Source organism: Malus sylvestris, chromosome 1 (assembly GCF_916048215.2).
Source record: "Malus sylvestris chromosome 1, drMalSylv7.2, whole genome shotgun sequence".
Taxonomy (NCBI): Eukaryota; Viridiplantae; Streptophyta; class Magnoliopsida; order Rosales; family Rosaceae; genus Malus; species Malus sylvestris.
In genome coordinates this window covers 24081676-24104265 of record NC_062260.1, presented here as the reverse complement: position 1 = coordinate 24104265, position 22590 = coordinate 24081676, and the positions used below count along the sequence as shown (strand labels likewise).

The window sequence follows — 22590 nt, the reverse complement described above, 5'->3', positions numbered from 1 at the left end:
GTGTGGTTAATTTGTGGATGTTTGACGGAGGGTAGGATTGGAATTTTAGGTTACTTTAGTGACAGCTTGGAGAGTTGTATTATTGGGTATCATGGTAGATGACGAAATTGTATTTGGATGGAAAAATGGGTTATGTGCTTGATTTCGTTTAGTGAAAATATTTTGGGGTTTTTAAATCAATGGTTTAGAGGAGGAGTCCTTATTGGCAAATTTTTAAACCAATCAATTAGGTTTTTTATTTTGTTTGAAAAGGATGTGGTTTCGTTGCACTGTCTATCTTTATAGGGGCCGAAAATACTCACAAAATCATTTGAACTCTCATGTTTACAATTGTGTAAATCACAGCACTAGAAACCAAACTCAAGACGTGATGTGTGGAATACAAGCCTTGAATTCATTCCCAACACATGGTGCATTTTTTGCTCACCACCCTACTTATTATTATTAAATTAGTTTAAATTTTAAGATTTGTGTCTATTCACCGTATGTATCTCAAAAGTTAAACTTATCCAATTGTAATAAAAAGGCGGTAAGTATCATCATCACTTGAAGGTGGTCAGCAACCTTATTCCGTTTCTTTTAATTAATTTGCCTAAAATAAAGGGGTGTGCTATCCACACACCCCTTTTTACTTCTCACACACCCTTGTTAATTCTGTCTGTTGATCTTCTTTAATTCATCAGATCCGACGGCAGAAAACTAAAAAAGTGTGGGAGAAGTAAAAAAGGGTGTGTCAATATCACACCCCAAAATGAAATCTAATGGCTATTTTGCTCATATTTGTAGCCTTACTAGTGGCAAATTTGATTTAAAATTCAACCAGTGTGAAGCTTTAATCTTATATAATTGGGAATTTTAACGAAAAGTTCTTGGTACTGTTTACTTTAACGAAAAATCATATTTTTACATTAAAAAGTAAATCATGTTACTATTCATTTTACTCTTTATTTTGTCCTTATTGTTAAAACTCAAAGTTTTCAAACATTTTTCCTTAGTTTTCTTAGTTTTCCTTATATAATTTGCATGTTGATCGGCCCAAAACTTAGATGTGACAGAACAATAATTTTGGGTCAATCAGTTTCTTCTTCTTTTTTCTTTTCCTTGTTTGAGAAAAAGGTCGATGCGACTTTTGTTGATGAACGAATATTTCACACATGAAACACATCAATTTGAATACGCATGTAGAGAATTTCTAGCTTTAAGTGATTGAGTGTGTATTTGTTTTGTAACATTCATAACAATTATCATCTTTTCTTCTACGTTCTCTCAAAAGAAATAACACATTTAGAAAACGTGAGATAACCAATTCATCTATAATAATATAGTTGGACGCCATATACTTTAAGTTATAATATTAAATAAATAATTTATATGTTATAATATAAGTGAATCAATTATACTACGTGATTGTGTTATAACATGAATTTTTTTATCATAATTTTTTTCCTTAAAAAAATGATCAGCTAGTTGCAAAGTCACGATATTGCACCATTCTGAACACTAAAAAGACTCATATAATTACTTTACTCTCGCTCTAACCATTATTATGTAATTCAACGTCGATAATAATCCATTTAGGACAAGCATGTATGAAGTGAAATCTTGCAAATTGGAAAGCATACGAGATGCCACAAACAAAAGGGAAAGTGGGGGTATGGAGAGTTTGGTGGATTAGGGGACCCTTCACTTTCTATAATTTTATGAAACATGTGGACGCCATTTGAACACATCAGATTGTTCATATTAATTGGCATCATTCAAGGTCTACCCTTTATGCGACATCTGGATCTTAATGTGGTGATCTAATTAATAAACGTGCTACGTATAAAGCAAGTAAAAATAAAAGCTTTTACCATTGTAACACTATTTTATTACTGTAACACTACATGCACTTTTTAGAGTCGGATATTTGAATTAACGTGTTGTTAACTAGCTAGATCAACAACAATGACTTGTTTGGAGTATAGGATGGGGGTCTCGAAACTTCTCAAATGCTAACTTGGGCGAACATTATGATATTTACAAATATACTTTTACGATAGATCGTTAACTAATTCACAATGAACTATAATTATCGACAACTTAAAATCCAACTCATTAACTACAAATATATATAGTATTTTTATTTTCATCTTTATGAGTCGAATATGAAATTTCTTTGAACAGAGGAGGGCGCCAATGTCACTGATGGTAGCTTGCTCGTAGCAACAACCCACGATATGCATGCCACTAATAGTAGGCTTGTTTCAAGAACATGCTTTTCTTGATGTATTTGCTTTCTTTCTGTTTTCTTTCTTAGCTGACGTGGAAGATAAAAAGATAAGACAAATAATTTTGTAAGATAATATACAAAAATGTATCCACATGCCCCCTTCACATCAGCATGTTCTTGTTCATATAGTCCCAAACAAATCCACAAAGGAGTTAAAATATCCGGAAATTCTTACATGCAACCGGGATATATATCTTTCTTTCATTTATCACGTGGTGATTGAGATAGAGAGAGCGGAATATTTCCGCGATCAGACCGAAGTTTTTCTCCATGAAATGAGTTGGTTAAGTATGAATATTCTTTGCACATTGATGTATCAAAGTTGTTGCAGATTTTTATGACCAAATACAATTACAACAAATACAAATTTGATGAATTCAATAGTTTCTGCAGTGAAGCAGATTTTTTGTGGCTTGCAAGAACCTATGCCCCTCATCTGCCAATTAGTTGTTCGAATTCATAAGATGGCTAACCTTTAGCAGAATTATACAAAGTGGTGGATATTGCAATTGAGCTCGTCGCCACGGCCAAAATAATCACGAAAATCGCGATGATCTTGTCCCTTGTCGTTGATATACCGTGTCCATCCCTGTCGAGAAATTAGAAACGAGAATCAAGCTAGATTAGTCGCAACAGAAAGTAGTAAGCATGCGTGCGGGATGGAGAAGGAAGATGGAGTTTGTACCTGAGGATGAGAGCGGCCGGGAATATAAACGAGAGGAAAACAACGGTGGTGGATCCCATGAACTGAAAGAAATACCAAATGTTTGGGATGGCTATTGCCACAATGTATGTGAAGGAGAGCAGGAAAAGAGTGAGGGGCAGAAATCTTGAGGTGTCTTGGGCTAAAACAGGCCTATTTCGGAAGAGCAATTCATCTATGTTGGCCCTCAAGGAAAAGTTCATGATAGGAAACACGAAAAGGAGGTGAACTGCGTAACTAAGTCGAACAACGTCATTGATTATCTGTCCGATTGTGGAACCAGAAGTTTGATCGAAGTTTACTAGAATATCGTCCATTATTGAGTCACCAAAGAGTAGGTATCCGAAGAATCCGATAGAAAAGTATATGACAACACTGATCAGGAGAGCAATCCGAGTAGCTGATCTCATATCAGATGGTTTACTGAGCTCTGCTCTAATCGGATGAACTGCATTCATTCGCGCACACAGCATTGTCCATCAGAAATGTAGTTGTATATTACCTAGAAAGCATAAGACCAAAAATCATGTGCCCTCCTCACCGTTGACATGGAATCCGAAACCTGTCACAAGAACTGGGATGGTGGTGAAAAGATCAAACACCGAGACTTGATTCGCAAAGTCTGGAAAAAGCCTCGGCTTCTGAGTCTTCCCTTTGCACAACGCGTAAATTGCCATTGCAGAACATATGACAACAAAAACCACTGCTAGCAGAATGGATACCGCTGAAGTGTGCCTTAGTGAATCTGTCATTAGGCAACAAGTAATGAAAAAACTAGAGTAACCTGATTTAACATTTACCGTTCAGCATCAGCGCTTTAATCGAAGTATACTGACCTACTCGGCGTAACAAGACTAACGGAAGCATCACGAAGACTGCAACGAAGAGAAGCACCCAAGCGCGAGAATTCCACCAGTGGATGCCAAACCATTCTTGTAGAACGCCCAAATGCAAGGTTCCTCCAGACTGACTCCCGCACAGCACATCCCCTAAAACCAAAGCAAGAAACTCTCTTACATTAATGTGTTCAGTATTGCAACATGATACGACACGTTAATTACATAGACTAATTTACTGTGTGACTTTATCCGTTAAGTGTCGTCATGTGTTTTAACTTGATCACATGATCTAGCGTAATTGATTTGAAATACCGCTACTTTAGCATTACAGTTGCATATTAATTATCCAAAAGATATGGGAGTATGGGATAATTGCATGTCCCTATCAGACACCAAACCTCCATTATTATACAGCATGGCCCAGTTGTTCTGGTTGTTTTATTCTAAAACTCAAACCCAAAACTAAAGGGGAGATTTTTATGAGTATTTTTCATTTTATCTTATCAACAATTTGGATGACAATACTTCTATGGAACGGAAGTCCGTTCTTTATTAAACAACGGACTAATGATACGCCATTGACAACGTACATAAATATATTTGTTACATTGTGCTTTGGCATCTTTTAGAATGTCAGATATGATCGTCTCATCAAGAACATGTAAAACTTGACAATTTATCCATGTGAATATCGTTAATAAAAATGTGCTAACATGTTATCGATGCAACTCACGTGATTCCATCAAATCCAAAAATACTTAGGAAAACTAATGAAAAGGGTTTGAAAATTTTGAGTTTTAACGATAATGATAAAATAAAGGGTAAAATGAATAGTATCATAATTGACTTTGTAGTGTAAAAATATGATTTTTCGTTAAAATAAACAAAGAGATTTTCGTTAAAGTTCCCAAAAAACTTTTCAAATTCCTTACTTAGGGATAACGCAAAGGTAGCGAAGAAAGCTTTACTTACCGATGATGATGCAATAAATGATGAGGCAACCAAGGTTGGTGACAATGACACAAATCTGCACAGCCACCGAACCCCACGCCCCAAAAGACTCCCCCACCATGCCGGCGTAAGTTTCAGACTCACCGGAGTTGGTGTACCTGAGCAGGAACTCCACCGTGACTTCCACAAAGAAAGCGACCAACAGAATCAGAACCAAGCCAGGAATTACGCCGAGGACCTTGGTGGTTGCCGGAATCGACATGATACCGGCACCAATCATTGTGGTCGATATGTTGAAGACAGCCCCGGAGAATGAGGCCCCTTGTTGTGATGAACATTGAGCTTCCAAGGACTTGGAGTCCTGTAAGAGTGGAAGGGCAAGGACTTGAGCTCCTCCATTGGTGTCGTGTTGTTTCACCATCTTTTGGTCTTTGGGGAGGTGATGTTTTGATTTGGAATATATAGTTCACAACTCTCGTGTTGTGAGATTTTTAGTGGGAAGGAAACATTGACGGTGCGTCACGTGTCATTCTACTATTTAAGGACAATTAAATAAAAATAACATTTTTAACGGTAAAATAATATGTAATGTACTTGTTATGATTACATTGAAGAATCTTTAGTGTTCTTCTTGACTGTTGGTTGAGGGCCACTTAGATCTATAAATATTTGACAGAAGTTACTGACTTGCGTTTGCCAATTTTTTGTCCTTCGACGCTACAACCATTGCTACGAAAGCGAAAAAGGCGCAAAACAAGATTAGTACCTGTTGGTAAGGTATTATTCAACAGCTCCAGCGCAAAAGAACCGGGTTGGACCGGCTAGACCCGGTCGGACCTCCTGGACCGGATCGGACTGGATGAACCGCTTGAACCGTATAGAAGAATCGGATCGGACCGCCTGACCTCGGAACTCCCCCGACCAAATACCTTACCGGAATCGGCTCGGGACAGAGATGGTTTGATAACTCCGACGATGTTTCCCAGCCGTGGTTTTATGGGACTTGTAAAATTATCGGAAAGAGCAGAAGCTAAAACCTGTGAGATGCAAGAAACTCAACTCTGAATTTGAACATTTTACCAATCTCGAAATCAATACGAAAGAAAACGATGGAGAAGATTAAAAACCTTGTTTTAAATTCCTTAATCTGTTGTATGTAAAACGTCTGCAGAAATTCTCACTTGTTTAAGTTAGTCAATGCAAAGGACCTGAGGGAGGCGCATCGGCTCAACAACAGCGTTCTTCGGGGTCACTTCGTTGTCAATAATCCCAGCTACCGCCGTCAAATCCCTCCATTTCTTGGTTCTTGCAGAAAGAACATGAGCAATTTTGGGGTGTTGGGTTAACCTTATCTATGGATCTCCAAGTAGTTGATGGCCCCAAATATCTACCCAATAACAAAACTTTTTGAGATTGGGCCTCCACTATTCACATTTGGGCCATGGTTCATTTTTTTAAAAATCATTTTAGGCATTTTATTGTTAAATATTTAAAATGAGTAATTATTATAATATTTTTTTATGAATAAACGATATTATCTACGTTAAAGAGGAGTCTCAATACTACGATTTGGTGGTATTCATTTTCACTTGAAAGTGAGAGATCTTAGTTCCAATCTCGTGGATGATGAATTCGATACCAAATTATTAGTTTGAATTTCATGGATGACGAATTCGATACCAAATTAAATTACTTATTGTGTGGCTTAACTGAATTTCCTATCATCTTAGTGTAAAAATATAGATAAAAAAAAAAAAAAAAAAAAAGGTCGTACCCAGTGCACAAGGCTCCCGCTTTACGTAGGGTCTGGGAGAGGTGAATGTCGGCTAACCTTACCCCAATTTATGGAGAGGCTGCTCCCAATAGTGTAAAAATATAGATATACTTGAAAAATTAAAAATAAAAAAATGAAGGAAGGGGTTTAACATTTCAATTAGGGAAATTTTATTTAAACCCAACTATCTTATCTTCAAACCCAACTTAAATATTTTTGCCATTAAACTCTCCATTTTGCCCCGACGTTATTTAAAAAGTAAAAATAAATTAAAAGAACATGAACCACATATCTGCCTACCACTTTTCGGCGTCTTCTTCACTGATGTCGGCATGAATCTCTTGTCGCCGGTGTCTCTTAACCACCTTATCTTTCGATCATCTCCCTCATCGTTTTTCCTTCTCCCTCCTCTATTTCTCACACTCTTCAATCATAACGTCGACATCAAAGGCCTACTAGTATAGTCGAAGCTACATGAGGGCGAGGAGTGGCGGCCGCCCCCTCCCTTCGCTGGAAAACATGCATAGGACCGCTTCGATTGAAGCTTGCACAGGTGATGTGCCGTGGTAGTCCTTGGTTGAGAATGAGCTATTTCCTGCAACTTCTATGTTAGGGCATTTGGCATACGTCGTCAAGTCCGTACAAATGAAGACCAAAAGGCGTACATTCACAAGTGTTGTGCTTATACTGCCGTTCAACTACTTAAAGTTACTTGCCACAACTCATTCAAACAGTCAGAGACGTGAAGATCAAGAGTAAAAAGCCAAAGCACATTGCTTGATAATGCAGAGGATAAGCAGATTAAGAAAACTCAGGTGTAGAACGTCCTCTCTAGTTACAAGTTTTTTAGTGGTACAGAGCTGGTAATGGAGAGAACTACATATGTCTATGGCTAAGAAGGGATGGCAGAGTCGTCGACAATGAAGGCGTTAAGCTTAAAAAGGATCATATATCTTTTATGGACTATTCGAAGTCAAAACTTGTGAAAAACTGAATTGTGTGCCATATAAGGCGGTTGTGATGCTAAAAGAATGAATTGAAGTTATCATGGAGAATCACCGGTGAATCTTCCTTGGGGTTTAAGGTGGAAGAGAACCACTGGGTGTGGAAATAGATTTCAATTTTGTTTATTACATTTTTCAGTATTAATCAAAGGGTGAAATAGGAATTTCAAGAAAATATTTTTTGTATTAGGTGTAGAAAGAGGTTGAATGATTCAAATAAAATTTCCCTTATGTTATAAAAGTTATACGGGATATGCCCACATCCCATATACATTAATATGCGCACATCTCACGTGCATTTGAACAAAGGTGAAAATGATAGTGATATATTTGTTGTTATGTAATATTGTCAAAAGTAGTCATCATATCATGTCAAAAGTAGTCATCATATCATCTTTGTATGTTCTCATGGGAATAACTCTATAAATAGAGTGATCCGTGTGTTATCAAAACCATAGTCTGAAATATTGATAAACTCCTCCCATTTTACTCCTCCAACACCGTAACCACCGTATATCACTAATGTTTTAGTGATAATATGCTAAAATATTTATATTTATATGAGGGTCATGTTAACAATTACATGCAAAACTATTTTGGGATTTATCATTTGATGAATACTTTTCACAATAAACTTACTTTGCACATAAAGATGATGAAAATAGTGAAAATTATGAACCTCTGTTGACCCTAGAAATTACAAAGCCTACGTGGCGCGCAGGCCGAGTATATTCTAAGCTAACTACGTCCTTCGGTGATTGCGGGGCGTGCCAACTCGTCGGCCGAGGCTCGGCCGAGGAGTAAATTTGATGATGCTGCGTTGGGTCGCGCTACTGACTTCTGCGTCTTGCGATTGCGGCCGAGAAAGGAACACGTCTCGGCCTCTTGGGTTCTCGAGCCTGAAGACAAGGCTGCTATTTCTTACAAAGTTCACGAACCGAATTCGGCTTGCAATGTGCCGAATGTAATAACTGTGACACCTCACCTCGCCGAGAAGGCTAATGAGATGACCTCGACCAACAAGGATTCGAAAACCCTTCTCGACCGAGACTTGGATAGGTAATCGACCGTTCTCGCCGCAGTGCTGTTGATGCCAACGGAAGATACTGCGAGATCGACCGACTCTACGGTGACAGAGCTATCTATGCCGACTTAAGATATCACCGGTTGCTTCCACAGTGCTGTTGATGCCAACGGAAGATGTGTCAGCGAAAAAGGAAAAGAAAAAGATCTCAAGTTGTGAGAGTTTGCGCAGGGCAATTTTGTATTGATTTTGTGGGGCTTTTTCCATTGCTGAATGTCTTGTATTTATAGTAGCATAACACCGAGCCCGAGTTCTAATCCTATTCGAACTAGGTTTCCTTCTCCGGATTAACGTTACCTCAAACAGTCCTATCTCTGCTAGGACTACGAATCTAGTCCTTAACTGAGCCGGATTCGCCTTCTAGTTTTACTGATCTCGTCGAGGGTCCCTATTGTATTAGGACTCGACTTGCACTCTGATTTAACCGATCTAGGCCTAGAAGCCCATGAGCTGAACGCCCCCATGACTTTCTCGCCGTACGTCTTCCCGGGCCGAAAGTGATACCTCCCTCGGCCCAAACTGTTATTTTGGGCCCAAACAACCTCATAGGAACTTTATGTGGTACTAAATCACTCATGTATCTTACCATGCAATGTATAAAGTGTAAAATATTGTAGTAAATCATTATATATAAATGATTATGGTGTGTTTAATCTTTTTTTCATTAATTCTTACATATTTTCTACATTCACAGTGTTTGCTAGCTCGCTATATAATCAATTTAAATAAGTTAAATCCATCGTGTAATAATGTAATGCATTTCCTTCTAATTTTTTTTGATAAACTAATAGATAATTGACTAAATAAACATTATCCAAAGTTTCAATAAAAATTTCCAAGTTTTTCTTACAATTTCCGTGGTTTTTATTCAATTTTTATCGATATCGATAATATCCCGATATTTCCATCGAAATTTCCATGTTTTTGGATTACCGATATTTCCGATATCATTGATATTTTATACGATGATCAAAACACACTCCAAAAAAAAAGAATCTAATAAATAATATCAGTATATCTCCCTCCCTCTCTTTATCTGTCATCTATTATGTTATAAGTTATAACTACTAAAGTTATAATGTAATATTTTACATCCACTTTGTTCCTGTGTTTAACAAAAGTTATTTCACTAACTTTTACATAGCACCTTACAATTATTATCATTTTTGAGCGAAAATATAACATGACGAATAATCGTCCAAAATGACAAGCGCGACCAACCTTCCGTCTTCCGTCCCTGAAAGAAACCTTCTAGAACTTTCTTTGACAAAGATTATTTCCTACCGCGACTTCTGTTTTACCTTTCCCTCTAAGCCTCCATCTCCAGAGCTCAGGAAAACTCGGAAAAAAAAAATATTGAAAAAAAATGGGCGATCACTTAGCTAGGGCGGAGGAATTCGAGAAGAAAGCGGAGAAGAAACTGAACAGCTGGGGATTTTTCGGGTCCAAACATGAAGACGCCGCCGAGCTCTTCGACAAATCTGCCAATTCCTACAAGCTTGCCAAATCCTGTGAGTTTTACCCTTTCTGCGTTCCTTCGATCGTTTCATTTTTTTTTCATTGGGTTTATTGGTGTGTTTGTTTCCCGAGAAAATTTGATTGGAACGAAAATGAAGAAATGAATAATTGGGGATCTCTTATTGGGGGTTTTGATGTCTTTGGTGTCGCATTGATTCAATCATGGGTTTGATCACAATCAATGGCCTTGATCGATGAATGTGGATTTTCCCTTTTTTTTTACAGTTTTTTTTATTTTAATTTTTACGTAGTGGAAGTTTTCGAATTCTTCGATCTGGTGAAAAATTCTGTTAAATATTGAATTTTAGGGTTTGCTTGATCTCCTTTTGCTGGAAAGGATTGAACTTTGTTTGAATTGGAAGTCTTGAATTGAATGATATGAACAATGAATGGAGTAGCGCTCAGATGAATAGGCTTATTGGTGTAAGCCGTGTTGGATTTTGTTTTGGATTTACTGTTTGAAAGTTGGATTGGGTTGTTTAAATGTTTTAAATTTTAGTAGCTGCAAGCATATTTCCTAAAGAGAAGATAGATATAAATCTGCATATGGTGTTCAGTTTACGACTAGTTCTAACTTAGTATCGGCGTTTTCTTTTTGCAATTTTATGAAATTGGGATATGGATCCTTCCAATTGATAGGCATGGAAAACCGTACGGTTCACATGTATTTGTTGTAATATCAATATGATGGAACTGATGCCTCGTTCTCTCACAGACAAATCTCATATTGTTTTGTTTCTGTGGTGGCTATTTGAAAGACAAAATTTACAGTATTTTTGAGTTGCTTGAAACTAGATCTTGTCAGTGACCACTTCAATTGCTTCTAATCTTTACAAAATGGTGTTTCAGGGGACAAAGCTGGAGCAACGTATGTCAAGTTGGCCAACTGTCATTTGAAGGTTAGTGGTTTTGGTGTTTCGACTAGGCAATTTCTTTCATTTTTAATGTTTTTAACAAAACCTGATGGCAATGTTTTTCCATTATAGAATGAAAGCAAACATGAAGCCGCCACAGCTTATGTTGATGCTGCACATTGCTACAAGAAAACAAATGTGAACGGTATGTATATGTATTATGTTGCATCTTACATATATGCTTCCTCACTGCCCACAAAGTCCTGGAAGGTGAAATAATCATCTGGGAAATGAAGAGAATCAGCCAAACTGTTTGCTTTGTCTTTCATTTCCGCAAAAGAGATGGATCACAGAGAGAGCTTCAGTCTGGAATCTCATTTTGGATACATCACATAAAGTCAAGTTTTTTTACGTTAGCAATACTGAACTTGTTATATTAGTGCACCATAAGTAGCAAATCTTTTGGAAGAAATACCTTTGTTAGGCAAACAGTTTAAATCAAACTAAGCAACTTGGGTACAACGGCTGGTAGTGTTACTACTTTTACCTTGGTTTATCTTATTGTAATATGGTAGTAGTACTTTTGTGGCATGAATATTTTTTTGGTCCAGTTACGGTATAACCCCATTTCTACTTGCATTTCATTCCCATTTATATCGTTCTTGATACATTGTGTGCATTTCTGATTAGGATAATTTTAATTGTAATCTGTAACTTCATTCTGGTCTTCTGCAGAAGCTATTTCTTGCTTAGAGCAGGCGGTAAATATGCTGTGTGATATTGGAAGGCTTAATATGGCTGCAAGATACTATAAGGTATAGTTTTTCCAGCCATATAAGAATCAATCTTTTGTTTAAAGATGATATTTTAAATTTCTTCTTGCAATTAATTTGGTGTCCCATTTGTAAGTTCTCAATATGCCGTTCCCTTTGTCATTCTACCATTGTTTGTAATAATATGCAGATAAGAGAAACAGTAAAGACATGTACATTGTAGCCGTGTAAGTTCACCCATAACCAAAGAGGCTTAGTTAACATAGAAGGTAGAAGATCAACGAAGCTGTCAAAGACTAACATAGGATCAGTTGCGAACAGATCCAAAATATTAATTTGATAGGAGATAAGAGTATGTAATAGTAAAATAATGGAAGGTGAGAATTCATGTGTAACCCCATATACAGGGAGAAGGGGAGAAGGGCAGGGGTGATGACAATAATTAATTCAAGCATTCATCTTTGTACTCTTGGCATTGATGCTTTTCTTGCTGAATGCAACCGTAGTATATGATGCTATGGAAACCATAGGAGTCAGTATTTGACATGGGATACATATTTTCCATGCAGGAAATTGCTGAACTATATGAATCTGAACAAGATATTAAGAAGGCTATGGAGTTCTTTGAAAGGGCAGCTGATTTCTTCCAAAATGAAGAAGTAACAACATCGGCCAACCAGTGCAAGCAGAAAGTTGCTCAGTTTGCTGCGCAGATTGAACAGTAAGTCTCTCCCCACCATTTAATAGCAAAAACATTGCGTATTCTTGCTACTTTCCTGCATTACTTGGGGATTTCTTTTTATTTAAAACCTTGTCTAGTTTAAAAGGGATTCTCATACTTTTGATAACACAAACATCTTGTGTACATTCTTTGCTTTTACGGCTTTACTTTTTCTTTTTTAATTAGAACCTTCTAGTTTATAACGAGTAATCATACTCTTTTGTTCTATCTCGGTTCCCATACTCGATACAAAGCTATAACCTACTCCAAATCACGGAGAAGGTAATAGCAGAAAGCTTGAAACGCTTTTTTTGCTTAATTAACACCTCTTTATAACTTCTCATGGATACAAATGCTGGTAAATAACTGACAAAAATGTTATATTCTGCAGGTACCCCAAGTCTATTGAAATTTATGAAGAAATTGCACGGCACTCACTCAACAACAACTTGCTTAAGTATGGAGTTAAGGGGCATCTTCTTAATGCTGGAATCTGCCAACTTTGCAAAGGAGATGTTGTTGCAATCACCAATGCATTAGAGCGATATCAGGTCTGAGTTTGGCTCTTGTTTAGGATTTTGATATTGCATACCTTATCAGTTGGAAAAATTACATACTTTTTTGTACTTTTGCAGGAATTAGATCCTACTTTTTCAGGAACAAGGGAATACAGGTTCTTAGCGGTGAGTTAATATTATATTGGAAGTATTTTCAGTTTAATGATGTTTAGTTGTTTCATGTTGATTGATTTAAAAACATGAAAACAGCACTTAACAAGGTAGTAATTTTGAGAAAGTCGTCATCATGTTTTATGCAGGACATTGCCGCTTCAATTGATGAGGAAGACATTGCGAAGTTCACTGACGTGGTCAAGGAATTTGATAGTATGACCCCACTGGTACGTCTCTTCCATTCGATGTTACGTGTCCAAGTTCAATAAACACCTATTGCATTCTCTGTGTTTTCTTTCCCATCGGTATATCTACTCAAATTCGATATTTTGATGTTCGGTGTTGGATTTCCCATGTAGGATTCATGGAAGACAACCTTGCTGCTGAGAGTGAAGGAAAAGCTGAAGTCCAAGGAACTCGAGGAGGACGACCTTACCTGAGTTGAAAAATCATGAAATGATGTTTGTGTGGTTTCTCCATTTGTAAGATTCGGTTTTTATATTACGCGTACATCGTTCCGTTGCACTTCATTGACAATGTGTTGGAACTAAATTGTAGTTGATTTGGGATTTAATCACTGTGTTTTCGACTTTAATTGATCTTTGTGAGTCCGCCGGATTGTAATTTGTGTGTATATTCAAACCACTGTATGAATTGGGTTTGCTTCTAAAATGCATGGGGTTCTATTGATGCACTACTCTTTACACCCTTGTGTCAACCTGTCCATTACATGAGCATCTTTTGGTTTAACTTTATATATATATATATATATATATATATATTATTCACCCTTTTGGTTATTGGATTGAATGGAATCAACCGAAAATAACGAACATGATTAAACAAATGTATAACGAACATGATTAAACAAATGTATAGAAAAAGAATATAGTGCAAATTGGAATTTTGATTTCTGTCCAATTTGTACTCATGACATGACAAACGACTCCGATGGGAGGGAGACTTCCTTAAGCTGGCTGCATGTTACTGTTGTATTTTAGATTGTATTATTAGTCTAGAATATCACTGTGGTATCTCAACAGTGCAACTAAGTCTTCCTCGTCTATTGGGTATGCATTACTTGCAATATAATCTATTTGCCCCTTTGCACGCAAGCTTTTCCTACCCTCGCATATGATTCGACCCAAAACCTTGTCCTTATTATTTCCCGACAAATAGTGAAATTCTAAACTTAGTGCGTCTTTCTAATCAACTAGTCTAATTCACGTATTTGTTGTCCCCGAAACCTCAAAGACAAAGTATTGAAGTAAAAGCCGCGTCCTCAATCATTTTCGCGGAGTCAAATTTCAGCAATGGATGAGTCCCACCCTTTCAATTTCCACTTTTCTTGACATCCCTCCATTTTGGATAACTTGATGGTTCTTCTACCTATAAAGATATGACTCCAATGTCTCACACTTGATTTTCCATCTTCTCCTTTTTCTTTAGTTTCTATATTTCAATCAACGGATGATCGATCACATATCAGATCTTTATCAAAAAGGAAATCTAATGAAAAAATTTTGAAAATTTTGAGTTTTAACGATAATTGACAACATAAAGAGTAAGATAAATAGTATCAAATTAATTTTTTAATATAAAAATATAATTTTTCGTTAAAATAAACAATACTGACAACTTTTCGGTAAAGTTCTTTATTAAAAAGCAAAGCAGATTGAGTGGGAACACAGATCAACAAACAAATATTCCTAACTTCTAATCCAATGACACTCTTCCACGCGCCACAATAATTTCCCACCGTCCAGAGCGAATACACAGAGTAAACACAACTTTGTTTTTAATTATCTTATTTAATTGCATTACTTGCCCCAGTAGTGCTACTTTTCAAGGCTTTCAGCTTTGACCTCCGTCAGAGGGAAATTTCATCAAACGACGCGGTCCTCGGCCAGCAATTCGTGCGGCAGTCGCCGTTTTGCAGATTATCTCCCCGAACCGGTCTCCGCCACCCGCTTTCCAAAGTTTGACCCTTTTGTAACTTGGAAAATCTTTTGGAAGTTTGTCGTTTTTGGAAAGTTGAGCAACCCCTATTTCTGTTTCAATGGAGGGTCTTTGATTCTTCACAAAAGAACCAAGTCTTCAGGGGAAAAAGAAAAACTTTGAAAAGTTACAGTCATGGCTTCTTCTGGTTTCTCCGCCATTTTTTGGGTATGTCGTGAGCTCCGCCTTTTTACTTGCATAAAGTTGGTTTGATTCGTTTTTCTGGGCATCGATAATTTTTTATTTATTTTTAATTAAACTGTGTAATTTAACTTTCGGAGTGCCTTTCAATTGTACATCTGACCGCTGTTTTGATGAAAATATGGGTTTTTTTAAATCAGTTTCTGGATTTTTGAAGTATGATGATTCATTTTTCCTTGCAAAATCATGGGTATTGATTAATATGTTGATGCTTAGCTAATAGCTAATGAGGGTTTACTGTGGCAGCCTCTTGTTCTTTGAATATCATGGGCTTTTGATCATATTTTGTGTTTTTATGAGTTGGGTTTAATTCTGTATGTGAAATTTCAGTCTTGGTTAGTGGTTTTGGTTCTTTTGGGTTGCTTCCTGGGATTGAAAGTCTTCTGTTTCAATGTTTATTTTTTTAACTTGTGGATTCCTTGCTTCTCTTCTTTCCGATAACGCCTTTTAGTTAGGTATACTAGAAATCATATTCAATGTATTGATTGGTGTTCAATTTTTCACCTCAGAGGAAACGTTGAAGAAAGAGTGCGCATTGCTACATTGACTTCACAACTCTGAGTCTCTGACACCGATTGGAAGAAAATTGTTCTTTGATTTGAGAATGGTTTCGACTGATAATGGAAACCACAAGGAGGAAATTGAAGAATCGAATGGTAGTGAAGTGAAGGGTCAAATCCCCTTTGAGGTTTCAGCATCCCGGAAGACTTTTTTAACCAATGAGAAGTCTCCGAAAAGGTTCCCTCCTGATGCTCCTCTTAATAGAGTTAGTTTCTTCAAATTTGGTTCTGCATCTGCCAGGTTCAAGCGGTTGGCTGAGGAGAGAGATGAAATGTCACGATCTGTGGCTTCGAGCGGCCATGGCTTTAAAGAACGAATCCATGGGGTTTTTTCTAAGAAAATTGATTGGGTTTCACTCATGAAAATGGGCAAAGAATGGATTAAAAACCCAATGAACATGGCTCTTTTTGCGTGGATCGTCTGTGTTGCTATTTCGGGTGCAATTTTGTTTCTTGTCATGACTGGAATGTTGAACAAGGCAATACCCAAGAAGTCCGAGAGAGATGCATGGTTTGAAGTCAATAATCAAATTCTAAATGCACTTTTTACTCTTTTGTGTTTGTACAACCATCCAAAGCGATTCTACCACCTTGTACTTCTGTGTAGATGGAAACCAGAAGACATTTCCAGACTTCGAAAGGTTTACTGTAAAAATGGTACTTATAAGCCCCACGAATGGGCCCACATGATGGTTGTTGTTGCCCTGCTTCATCTGAATTGCTTTGGTCAGTATGCACTTTGTGGTTTAAACTTGGGTTACAGAAGAGCTCAACGACCACCGATAGGAGTTGCAATATGTATATCTTTTGCTATTGGTGCACCTGCATTTGCTGGTATATACAACATTGTCAGCCCCCTTGGGAAGGATTATGATTCAGAAGTGGATGTGGAAGCACAGGTTCCAATCGGCACTGGTGAAGGAGCAGAAAGATCAAGGTCAAAAACATTTGAGAGAAAATATTCTTTTGCATTTAGGACTGACCAACGAGTTGTTGAGAGTAAACCACAATGGAGCGGAGGAGTACTTGACATTTGGGATGATATTTCTATAGCGTATGTTTCACTCTTTTGTAGTTTTTGTGTGTTCGGGTGGAATATGGAGAGGCTTGGATTCGGGAACATGTATGTTCATATTATGACATTTATTCTGTTTTGCATGGCTCCGTTCTGGATTTTTAACTTGGCTGCTGTTAATATCGACAATGAAACTGTTCGGGGGGCTCTTGGAGTTACTGGCCTAGTTCTATGTCTATTTGGTTTGCTCTATGGTGGCTTTTGGAGGATCCAAATGAGAAAGAGATTCAATTTGCCTTCTTATAACTTCTGCTTTGGTAAACCAGCACTCTCTGATTGCACGTTGTGGCTTTGCTGTTGTTGGTGCTCTCTTGCTCAGGAAGTGAGGACCGGGAATTCCTATGACGTTGTGGAAGAAAAGTTTTGTAGAAAACAACAGGAAAGTGAAGGCCTTCCACTAATTTCACCTTTGCCTCGTGAAGATGGATCGCTTGAGTTTAGATCTGGTCCGAATTCTCCTCTGGGGAACTCCTTAAGCCCAACCAAGAATGGCATCGGTGGTTCTCCGAGTCCAAGCGGACTTCCAAAGGGATTTCATAGTCCAGGTAGGCCACTTTCTGCAGTGAAAGAAGAGTCCCATGTAAGAGGTAAGGATGAAACTATGACCCCACCTGCACCTTCATTGATACAAAGGGAAGAAACATAGCCCCAAAAGCTAAGATAACGTTACGATTTGTGTATGAATTTCTGTAGTATAATTCTGAAACAAGTTTCTTTTCTCTGTGTTCAAATCCATAAATGTTTTTCGTTCTTCGGTTTCTTTTTCACTTTTTGCTATATTGTGATCATTGATAGTTTAATAGCACTCAAAGAAATTATCCACTCTATTATTACTACTGAGCAATATTTCTTTTCTGAGATGTAGTTGCCTATTTCTCTCTTTCTATTATTTTATCTGACTTAGAACTCTTAAGTTGCCTGTGTTTGAATCAGTAATTATCTTTTGATTCTATTGAGATAGAAACATCTGATTTAAGCTCCTGTCAAGTTAACTGTGTTTGTCGTCGAGTTTCTGAAAATGGTAGGGCTGCTTAGAGGTTTTGATGACTTTTACATGGTTTTGTAAAAGCCTCATCAACTTGAGAGCTCGTCTTTCTTTTTCCATTACCATAACTGATGCTTGCTTTTTAGCTCTTGAAGTATTGAGTTCAGGTGGTTCCACCTTCAGGGGCTTGGGTTAGCAATGAAATAGATGAATTATAGCTTCAGTTACTTCAAGAAGTAATCTTAAATGTTAAGACGAGTTAACATGTAAATGTGAACGAGTAATAGCTTCTGCTCTTTCGGCCCAATCGTACAATTTATAGAGGATGTTTGTCGTAGGAAGATGTCCCAAGTGGTACATTTCTTCCTAATGTTGGAAAATGTCCCAAGTTCGAATGTTAGGTAAAGAGACTGATAAGTTAGTTTCTCGCACTTCCATTTTCTCGTTCTGTACACCTCTCGTTTTTTTGTCTCTTGATTCTATTTGCACAAGTTGATAGTGTGTACTAGTACTAGTGAGAACTTTATCTCTTTTATGTGTTGGAGCTGCCAAAAGTGGCCATGAAGGCCGGTACCGAAAGCGTTACCATTTTGGTTAATCCTATAGCTTAGGGGAAGTAAAGTAAGTTTTCGTTAAGAAACATTGCTTGGCTAATTATAATTCCGAGAGAAAAACTTGAGTAGGGTAACATAAGTAGTTGGATGATCATATATTCTTGTAAAGGAGCAGGCCCACTGTATTTAGGCACCATCTTATTCAATGAGAATGTCCCAAATTTGATGCTAATCCAGGGAAAAGTGACAACTGACAAGAATATAAATATCATAATCCACTTTCCTTGATAGCACAACCAGTGCCGGTCTTTGTCACTTTTACCCGCAGTGGCCTTCCAAACTATTTACCTGCAGTGGCATCCCACTCTGTGATGGCATCCTTTGCGACATGCCGATGAGTCATCGTCACTTGTATTTGCCCATCAACTTCTTTACTGTGAACCTGCTGTTTTCAAAGAGTGCATGATTGGAAATGTATGGACCTTGGTAAACTTGGAGCTGTTCAAGCCGGAGACGGATGCACTTTGGGGCAAGATGGGTCAGCTGACGCTCCCAAATTCAAAAAAAAATCATGGAAGAATTGGGGTTACCTTTTGAAAATGTGAGATACCCTTGGAAGCCGCCCTTAATTTGTTTGAGTTCAAAAATAAATAAAAATAAAATAAAAAAATAAATAACCAAAAGTAAAAAAAAACTTTAACGAAAAACACTTTATTAAAAAATATATATATATATTAATTTACATTTAATAACCCACGAAGCCAATAGCGTAGAGAAATTAAACAGACTTTACGGCCACCGATAAATTAACGGAGTAACGGAACTAGGTGGGTCCCGAACGGAAAGAGAAGAAACAGGTGGCGCGAAAATGGTCAAGAAAAGTTGGCCCGACTGCCGACTGCTTCCTTCCCTCACCTTCGTCTCCCCTTGGCGATACGCGTGCCTGAAAACTAAGGGTCACTCCATCGCATGCCAGTTCCTCACCACCAAGCCTATAAGAGCACGCCACGTCATTCATACCCCCTACCTTATCCTTTGCGATAGAACCAAGTTCCTCTTCGTGAGGATACAAAAATCCGTTAATACTGTTCGTTAATCGTACATCTTGTGGTGAAAAATCATTTTAAATATTTTTATTGAAAAGTATTATTGGTATTTTAAAAATCTTATTCTACATTACTCAAAAATGTAGTTTTCTTTCATAATATAAAAAATTTAAATGTAAAATAAGATTTTTAAAATGTTAATAACAATTATATTTTTATTTAAAATTAAATATAAACAGTATTTAACAAAAACTGACTTCATAATGTATAATAAACGGACATGTTGCCAAGATGCTCAGAATCCAGAGGGGATCCTGTTGGCCTACGATAAGGTTTGATTTTCGTTGTCATGTCCGTGTAATTGGCGGGAAAAAGGCCATTTTGGTCAAAGTAATTTCTCTCCAAAGGTCAGCGTTAAGGGCAGCGCTCCAATTGACCAAAGGCCACCTTCCTCTCTCCTTGGCGATGCGCGTGCCTGAAAATTAAGGGCTACTCCATCGCATGCCAGCTGTTCCTCACCACCAAGCCTATAAGAGCACGCCACGTTTTTCATACCCCAGCCTTATCCCCTGCGATAGAATCCGGATCCTTGCTGGATTCTCTTTGTAAGGATCCAGGAATCCGTTAATTTTAACCGTTCATCGTATATCGTGCGATCATAAATTATTTTAAATATTTTTATTTAAAATTAAATATAATATTTGACAAATATTAACTGCATAATATACAATGAACAAACATAATTCACAAATCCCCATAACCTCACAAAAAAATCCGGAGAGGATTCTGTTGGCCTACGGTAAGGTTGGATTTTCGTTGTCATGTCCGCGTAATTGGCGGGAAAAAGGCAATTTTGGTCAAAGTAATTTCTCTCCAAACGTCAGCATTAAGGGCAGCGCTCCAATTGGCCAGTCGGATCAACCTAGACATAGAAACGGGTGCAGGGAATCCACACTCCCCTGGCACCTCCACCATCCACCTGCTATAAAACCCCACCTTCATTACCTTGCCAGAGATCCCACTTCACATTTCCTCACAATTCCATCTCTCTTTCCAAAACCTCCACCTTCTCTCTCTAAAACCCTTACTTTCTCGCTCTAAACCCGCCACAGAGGCCTAGGCAAGAACTGGCTAACTCTCTGGAAGCTCTGGAAGACACTGAGTCCAGCAATCGAAGGGTGGTGCTCGCCCTTTATGACGCCCTGAGCTCCCGCGACGTCGACACGGTGCTCAAGATCGTCGCCCCCGACCTCGAGTGGTGGTTCCATGGTCCGCCGACCCACCAGTTCTTGATGCGCCTCCTCACCGGCTCCCAAACCGAATCGTTTCAGTTCGTCCCCCAGTCCATCGCCTCCTTCGGCCCCACCGTCCTCGTCGAGGGCTGCGACCGCGACTGCTCCATTTCCTGGGTCCACGCCTGGACCGTCGCCAGTGGTGTAGTCACCGGCGTCCGCGAGTACTTCAACACTACCCTCACTGTCACGCGCCTGGGAAACAACAGCCACAGAAACTCTCCCGCCTCCTCCGCTAAATCCTCGTCCGGGTTTTCCTACAAGGCGTCGTCGTCGGCGGCCGAGATTACCTCGTTCCATTTCCCGTCGGTTTGGGAGAGCAGCGTCTCCAATCGGGCCGGGAAGTCCATGCCGGGTCTGGTCCTCGCAATCTAAAAGCCATAATCCCCTGCGGTCCTGTGCAGTGGAGTCTAGTACTACTAAATAAGCGGGAGCTGAGGTGTCATAACCTCATTGGCTGCCTAGTGCTCGTTATGAGCTGAAGTCCTACTGTACTCTTTTTCGCTTTTTCCTTTCAAGTTAGATTGTGTGTGGTGCTGGTGTTGGGTGTAACCATGGGGTCGAGGTCCTTTTGGTCATATCCAGACGCGGCTGTAGTGGTGTTATGGTACTCTTCTATTTCAATAAAGACGTGTTTGCTTAATAATCTTTGGAGCTTTTTGGATTTTAATACTAATACTAACATGATTAGACTAAATAAAACGTGACAAAAAGTAGATATTTAGCCAGATTTGTGTGTAGGACTCAGCCAAGTATTGTTGAAAAGATAAACGTTAATGAAACTTTTAAAGTCGGCCTCTCTATTAACCCTCTGTTATGTTATTTCGTAATTTAACATTAATTTTAATGCCAACATTATAAAATATTATGCTTATTTAACGTAAATTTATATGTCAACATTATAAAACATTGCTTTAGGCCTCGCACGAGATTGTCGACAACAATGCTTCGGGTCAAGTCTTGGAATCGGGTCGGTGAAGGGAGTGTCCTTCCCATCAACGATAAAACCAATCAATCAAAGAAGGTAATATGCTTTTGGAGTTTGATGGGGGTTGTCAATAGGGATGGGTAAAATACTCATAGGTTTGGGTACCCGTTTATTTAAAGTTCACGGTTATGGTTATGAGTGATCGTTTAGACGAATAAACGGTTATGAGTATAACCGTTTATCGATGAAATTTAAATAGACCGTTATAAGTATTACCCGCAGTTATAACAGTATCCATAGGTTATGGGTATTACTTGCGATTATAACATGTATCCATTTACCAATTTAATTTAATGTATGTAAAATTTAAAAAAAAAAATTAAAAACCTTAAATTTTCAATCTCTTCGCGTCTCAAACGCCCTGTCTTCCGCTCATCTCTCCCTCCTTGCTGCCCTCTCTCCTCTCCGCCGCTCATCTATTAAATTAACAAATATCCGTAATTAATCCTTTAAAAACATTGACATGCGAGAAGTTGTGTATATAAATATTCTTGCTATAATTAGCTCCTCCAAAGTGATTAACGGCCTCCCAACCTTCAATCTTTCTCTCAGGGAAAAAGATAATTATGACTTCAGGTATGTTTCTTTTGTGCTGGCTTTAGTTCTTATATGTTTTTCTTCTGTTCTTATGTTTGCATCTGTTGAAGATACAAAATAGCTAGGGTTCTGCATAAATTTATATATATATTGGGGGATTAGGATCAATTACTTATTGCATAAAATTGTG

General features: G+C 38.1%; 4 protein-coding genes across 7 annotated transcripts; 3 read left to right on the top strand and 1 right to left on the bottom strand.

Moving 5' to 3' along the window:
• Nucleotides 1-2556: 2556 nt before the first annotated feature.
• On the bottom strand, nt 2557-6119 carry LOC126631136 (amino acid transporter AVT6C-like). 4 transcript variants are annotated; one of them, XM_050301312.1, is made up of 7 exons: nt 5974-6119; nt 5532-5802; nt 4787-5494; nt 3812-3964; nt 3517-3720; nt 2958-3423; nt 2557-2861 (listed from the first exon to the last, which is right to left on the bottom strand). In XM_050301312.1, exons 3-7 carry the CDS (start codon nt 5184-5186, stop codon nt 2741-2743), a joined length of 1344 nt encoding a protein of 447 aa, XP_050157269.1. In that variant the 5' UTR covers nt 5187-5494; nt 5532-5802; nt 5974-6119; the 3' UTR covers nt 2557-2740. The 4 variants fall into 4 exon arrangements, with proteins under 4 accessions (XP_050157269.1, XP_050157257.1, XP_050157262.1 ...); XM_050301300.1 differs by having other exon boundaries at nt 5947-6112; XM_050301305.1 differs by having other exon boundaries at nt 4787-5424; nt 5947-6112.
• Nucleotides 6120-9847: 3728 nt separating this feature from the next.
• Nucleotides 9848-13861, top strand: LOC126626215 (alpha-soluble NSF attachment protein 2-like). The gene is made up of 9 exons (XM_050295458.1): nt 9848-10138; nt 10995-11044; nt 11132-11204; nt 11735-11814; nt 12342-12493; nt 12885-13044; nt 13129-13176; nt 13311-13391; nt 13524-13861. Exons 1-9 carry the CDS (start codon nt 9994-9996, stop codon nt 13602-13604), a joined length of 870 nt encoding a protein of 289 aa, XP_050151415.1. The 5' UTR covers nt 9848-9993; the 3' UTR covers nt 13605-13861.
• Nucleotides 13862-14977: 1116 nt separating this feature from the next.
• On the top strand, nt 14978-17828 carry LOC126623709 (uncharacterized). The gene is made up of 2 exons (XM_050292693.1): nt 14978-15330; nt 15873-17828. The coding sequence occupies exon 2, from the start codon at nt 15968-15970 to the stop codon at nt 17642-17644; it is 1677 nt and encodes a 558-aa protein (XP_050148650.1). The 5' UTR covers nt 14978-15330; nt 15873-15967; the 3' UTR covers nt 17645-17828.
• A 2760-nt stretch (nt 17829-20588) lies between these two features.
• Nucleotides 20589-21521, top strand: LOC126623597 (wound-induced protein 1-like). Its single transcript, XM_050292539.1, has one exon. It carries the CDS (start codon nt 20876-20878, stop codon nt 21248-21250), a length of 375 nt encoding a protein of 124 aa, XP_050148496.1. The 5' UTR covers nt 20589-20875; the 3' UTR covers nt 21251-21521.
• Nucleotides 21522-22590: the final 1069 nt, after the last annotated feature.

Excerpts from the sequence above, each read along its gene's own strand:
- LOC126631136 (XM_050301312.1), bottom strand. The coding sequence starts at position 5,186 with ATGGTGAAACAACACGACACCAATGGAGGAGCTCAAGTCCTTGCCCTT. Across the intron at positions 3,965-4,786 it reads CATTTATTGCATCATCATCG|GGGATGTGCTGTGCGGGAGT; the intron begins GTAAGTAAAGCT and ends CTTTGGTTTTAG. Across the intron at positions 3,721-3,811 it reads AGTCTTGTTACGCCGAGTAG|ATTCACTAAGGCACACTTCA; the intron begins GTCAGTATACTT and ends GCCTAATGACAG.
- LOC126623709 (XM_050292693.1), top strand. The coding sequence starts at position 15,968 with ATGGTTTCGACTGATAATGGAAACCACAAGGAGGAAATTGAAGAATCG.
- LOC126626215 (XM_050295458.1), top strand. The coding sequence starts at position 9,994 with ATGGGCGATCACTTAGCTAGGGCGGAGGAATTCGAGAAGAAAGCGGAG. Across the intron at positions 11,815-12,341 it reads TGGCTGCAAGATACTATAAG|GAAATTGCTGAACTATATGA; the intron begins GTATAGTTTTTC and ends TTTTCCATGCAG. Across the intron at positions 13,177-13,310 it reads GGGAATACAGGTTCTTAGCG|GACATTGCCGCTTCAATTGA; the intron begins GTGAGTTAATAT and ends TGTTTTATGCAG.
- LOC126623597 (XM_050292539.1), top strand. The coding sequence starts at position 20,876 with ATGCGCCTCCTCACCGGCTCCCAAACCGAATCGTTTCAGTTCGTCCCC.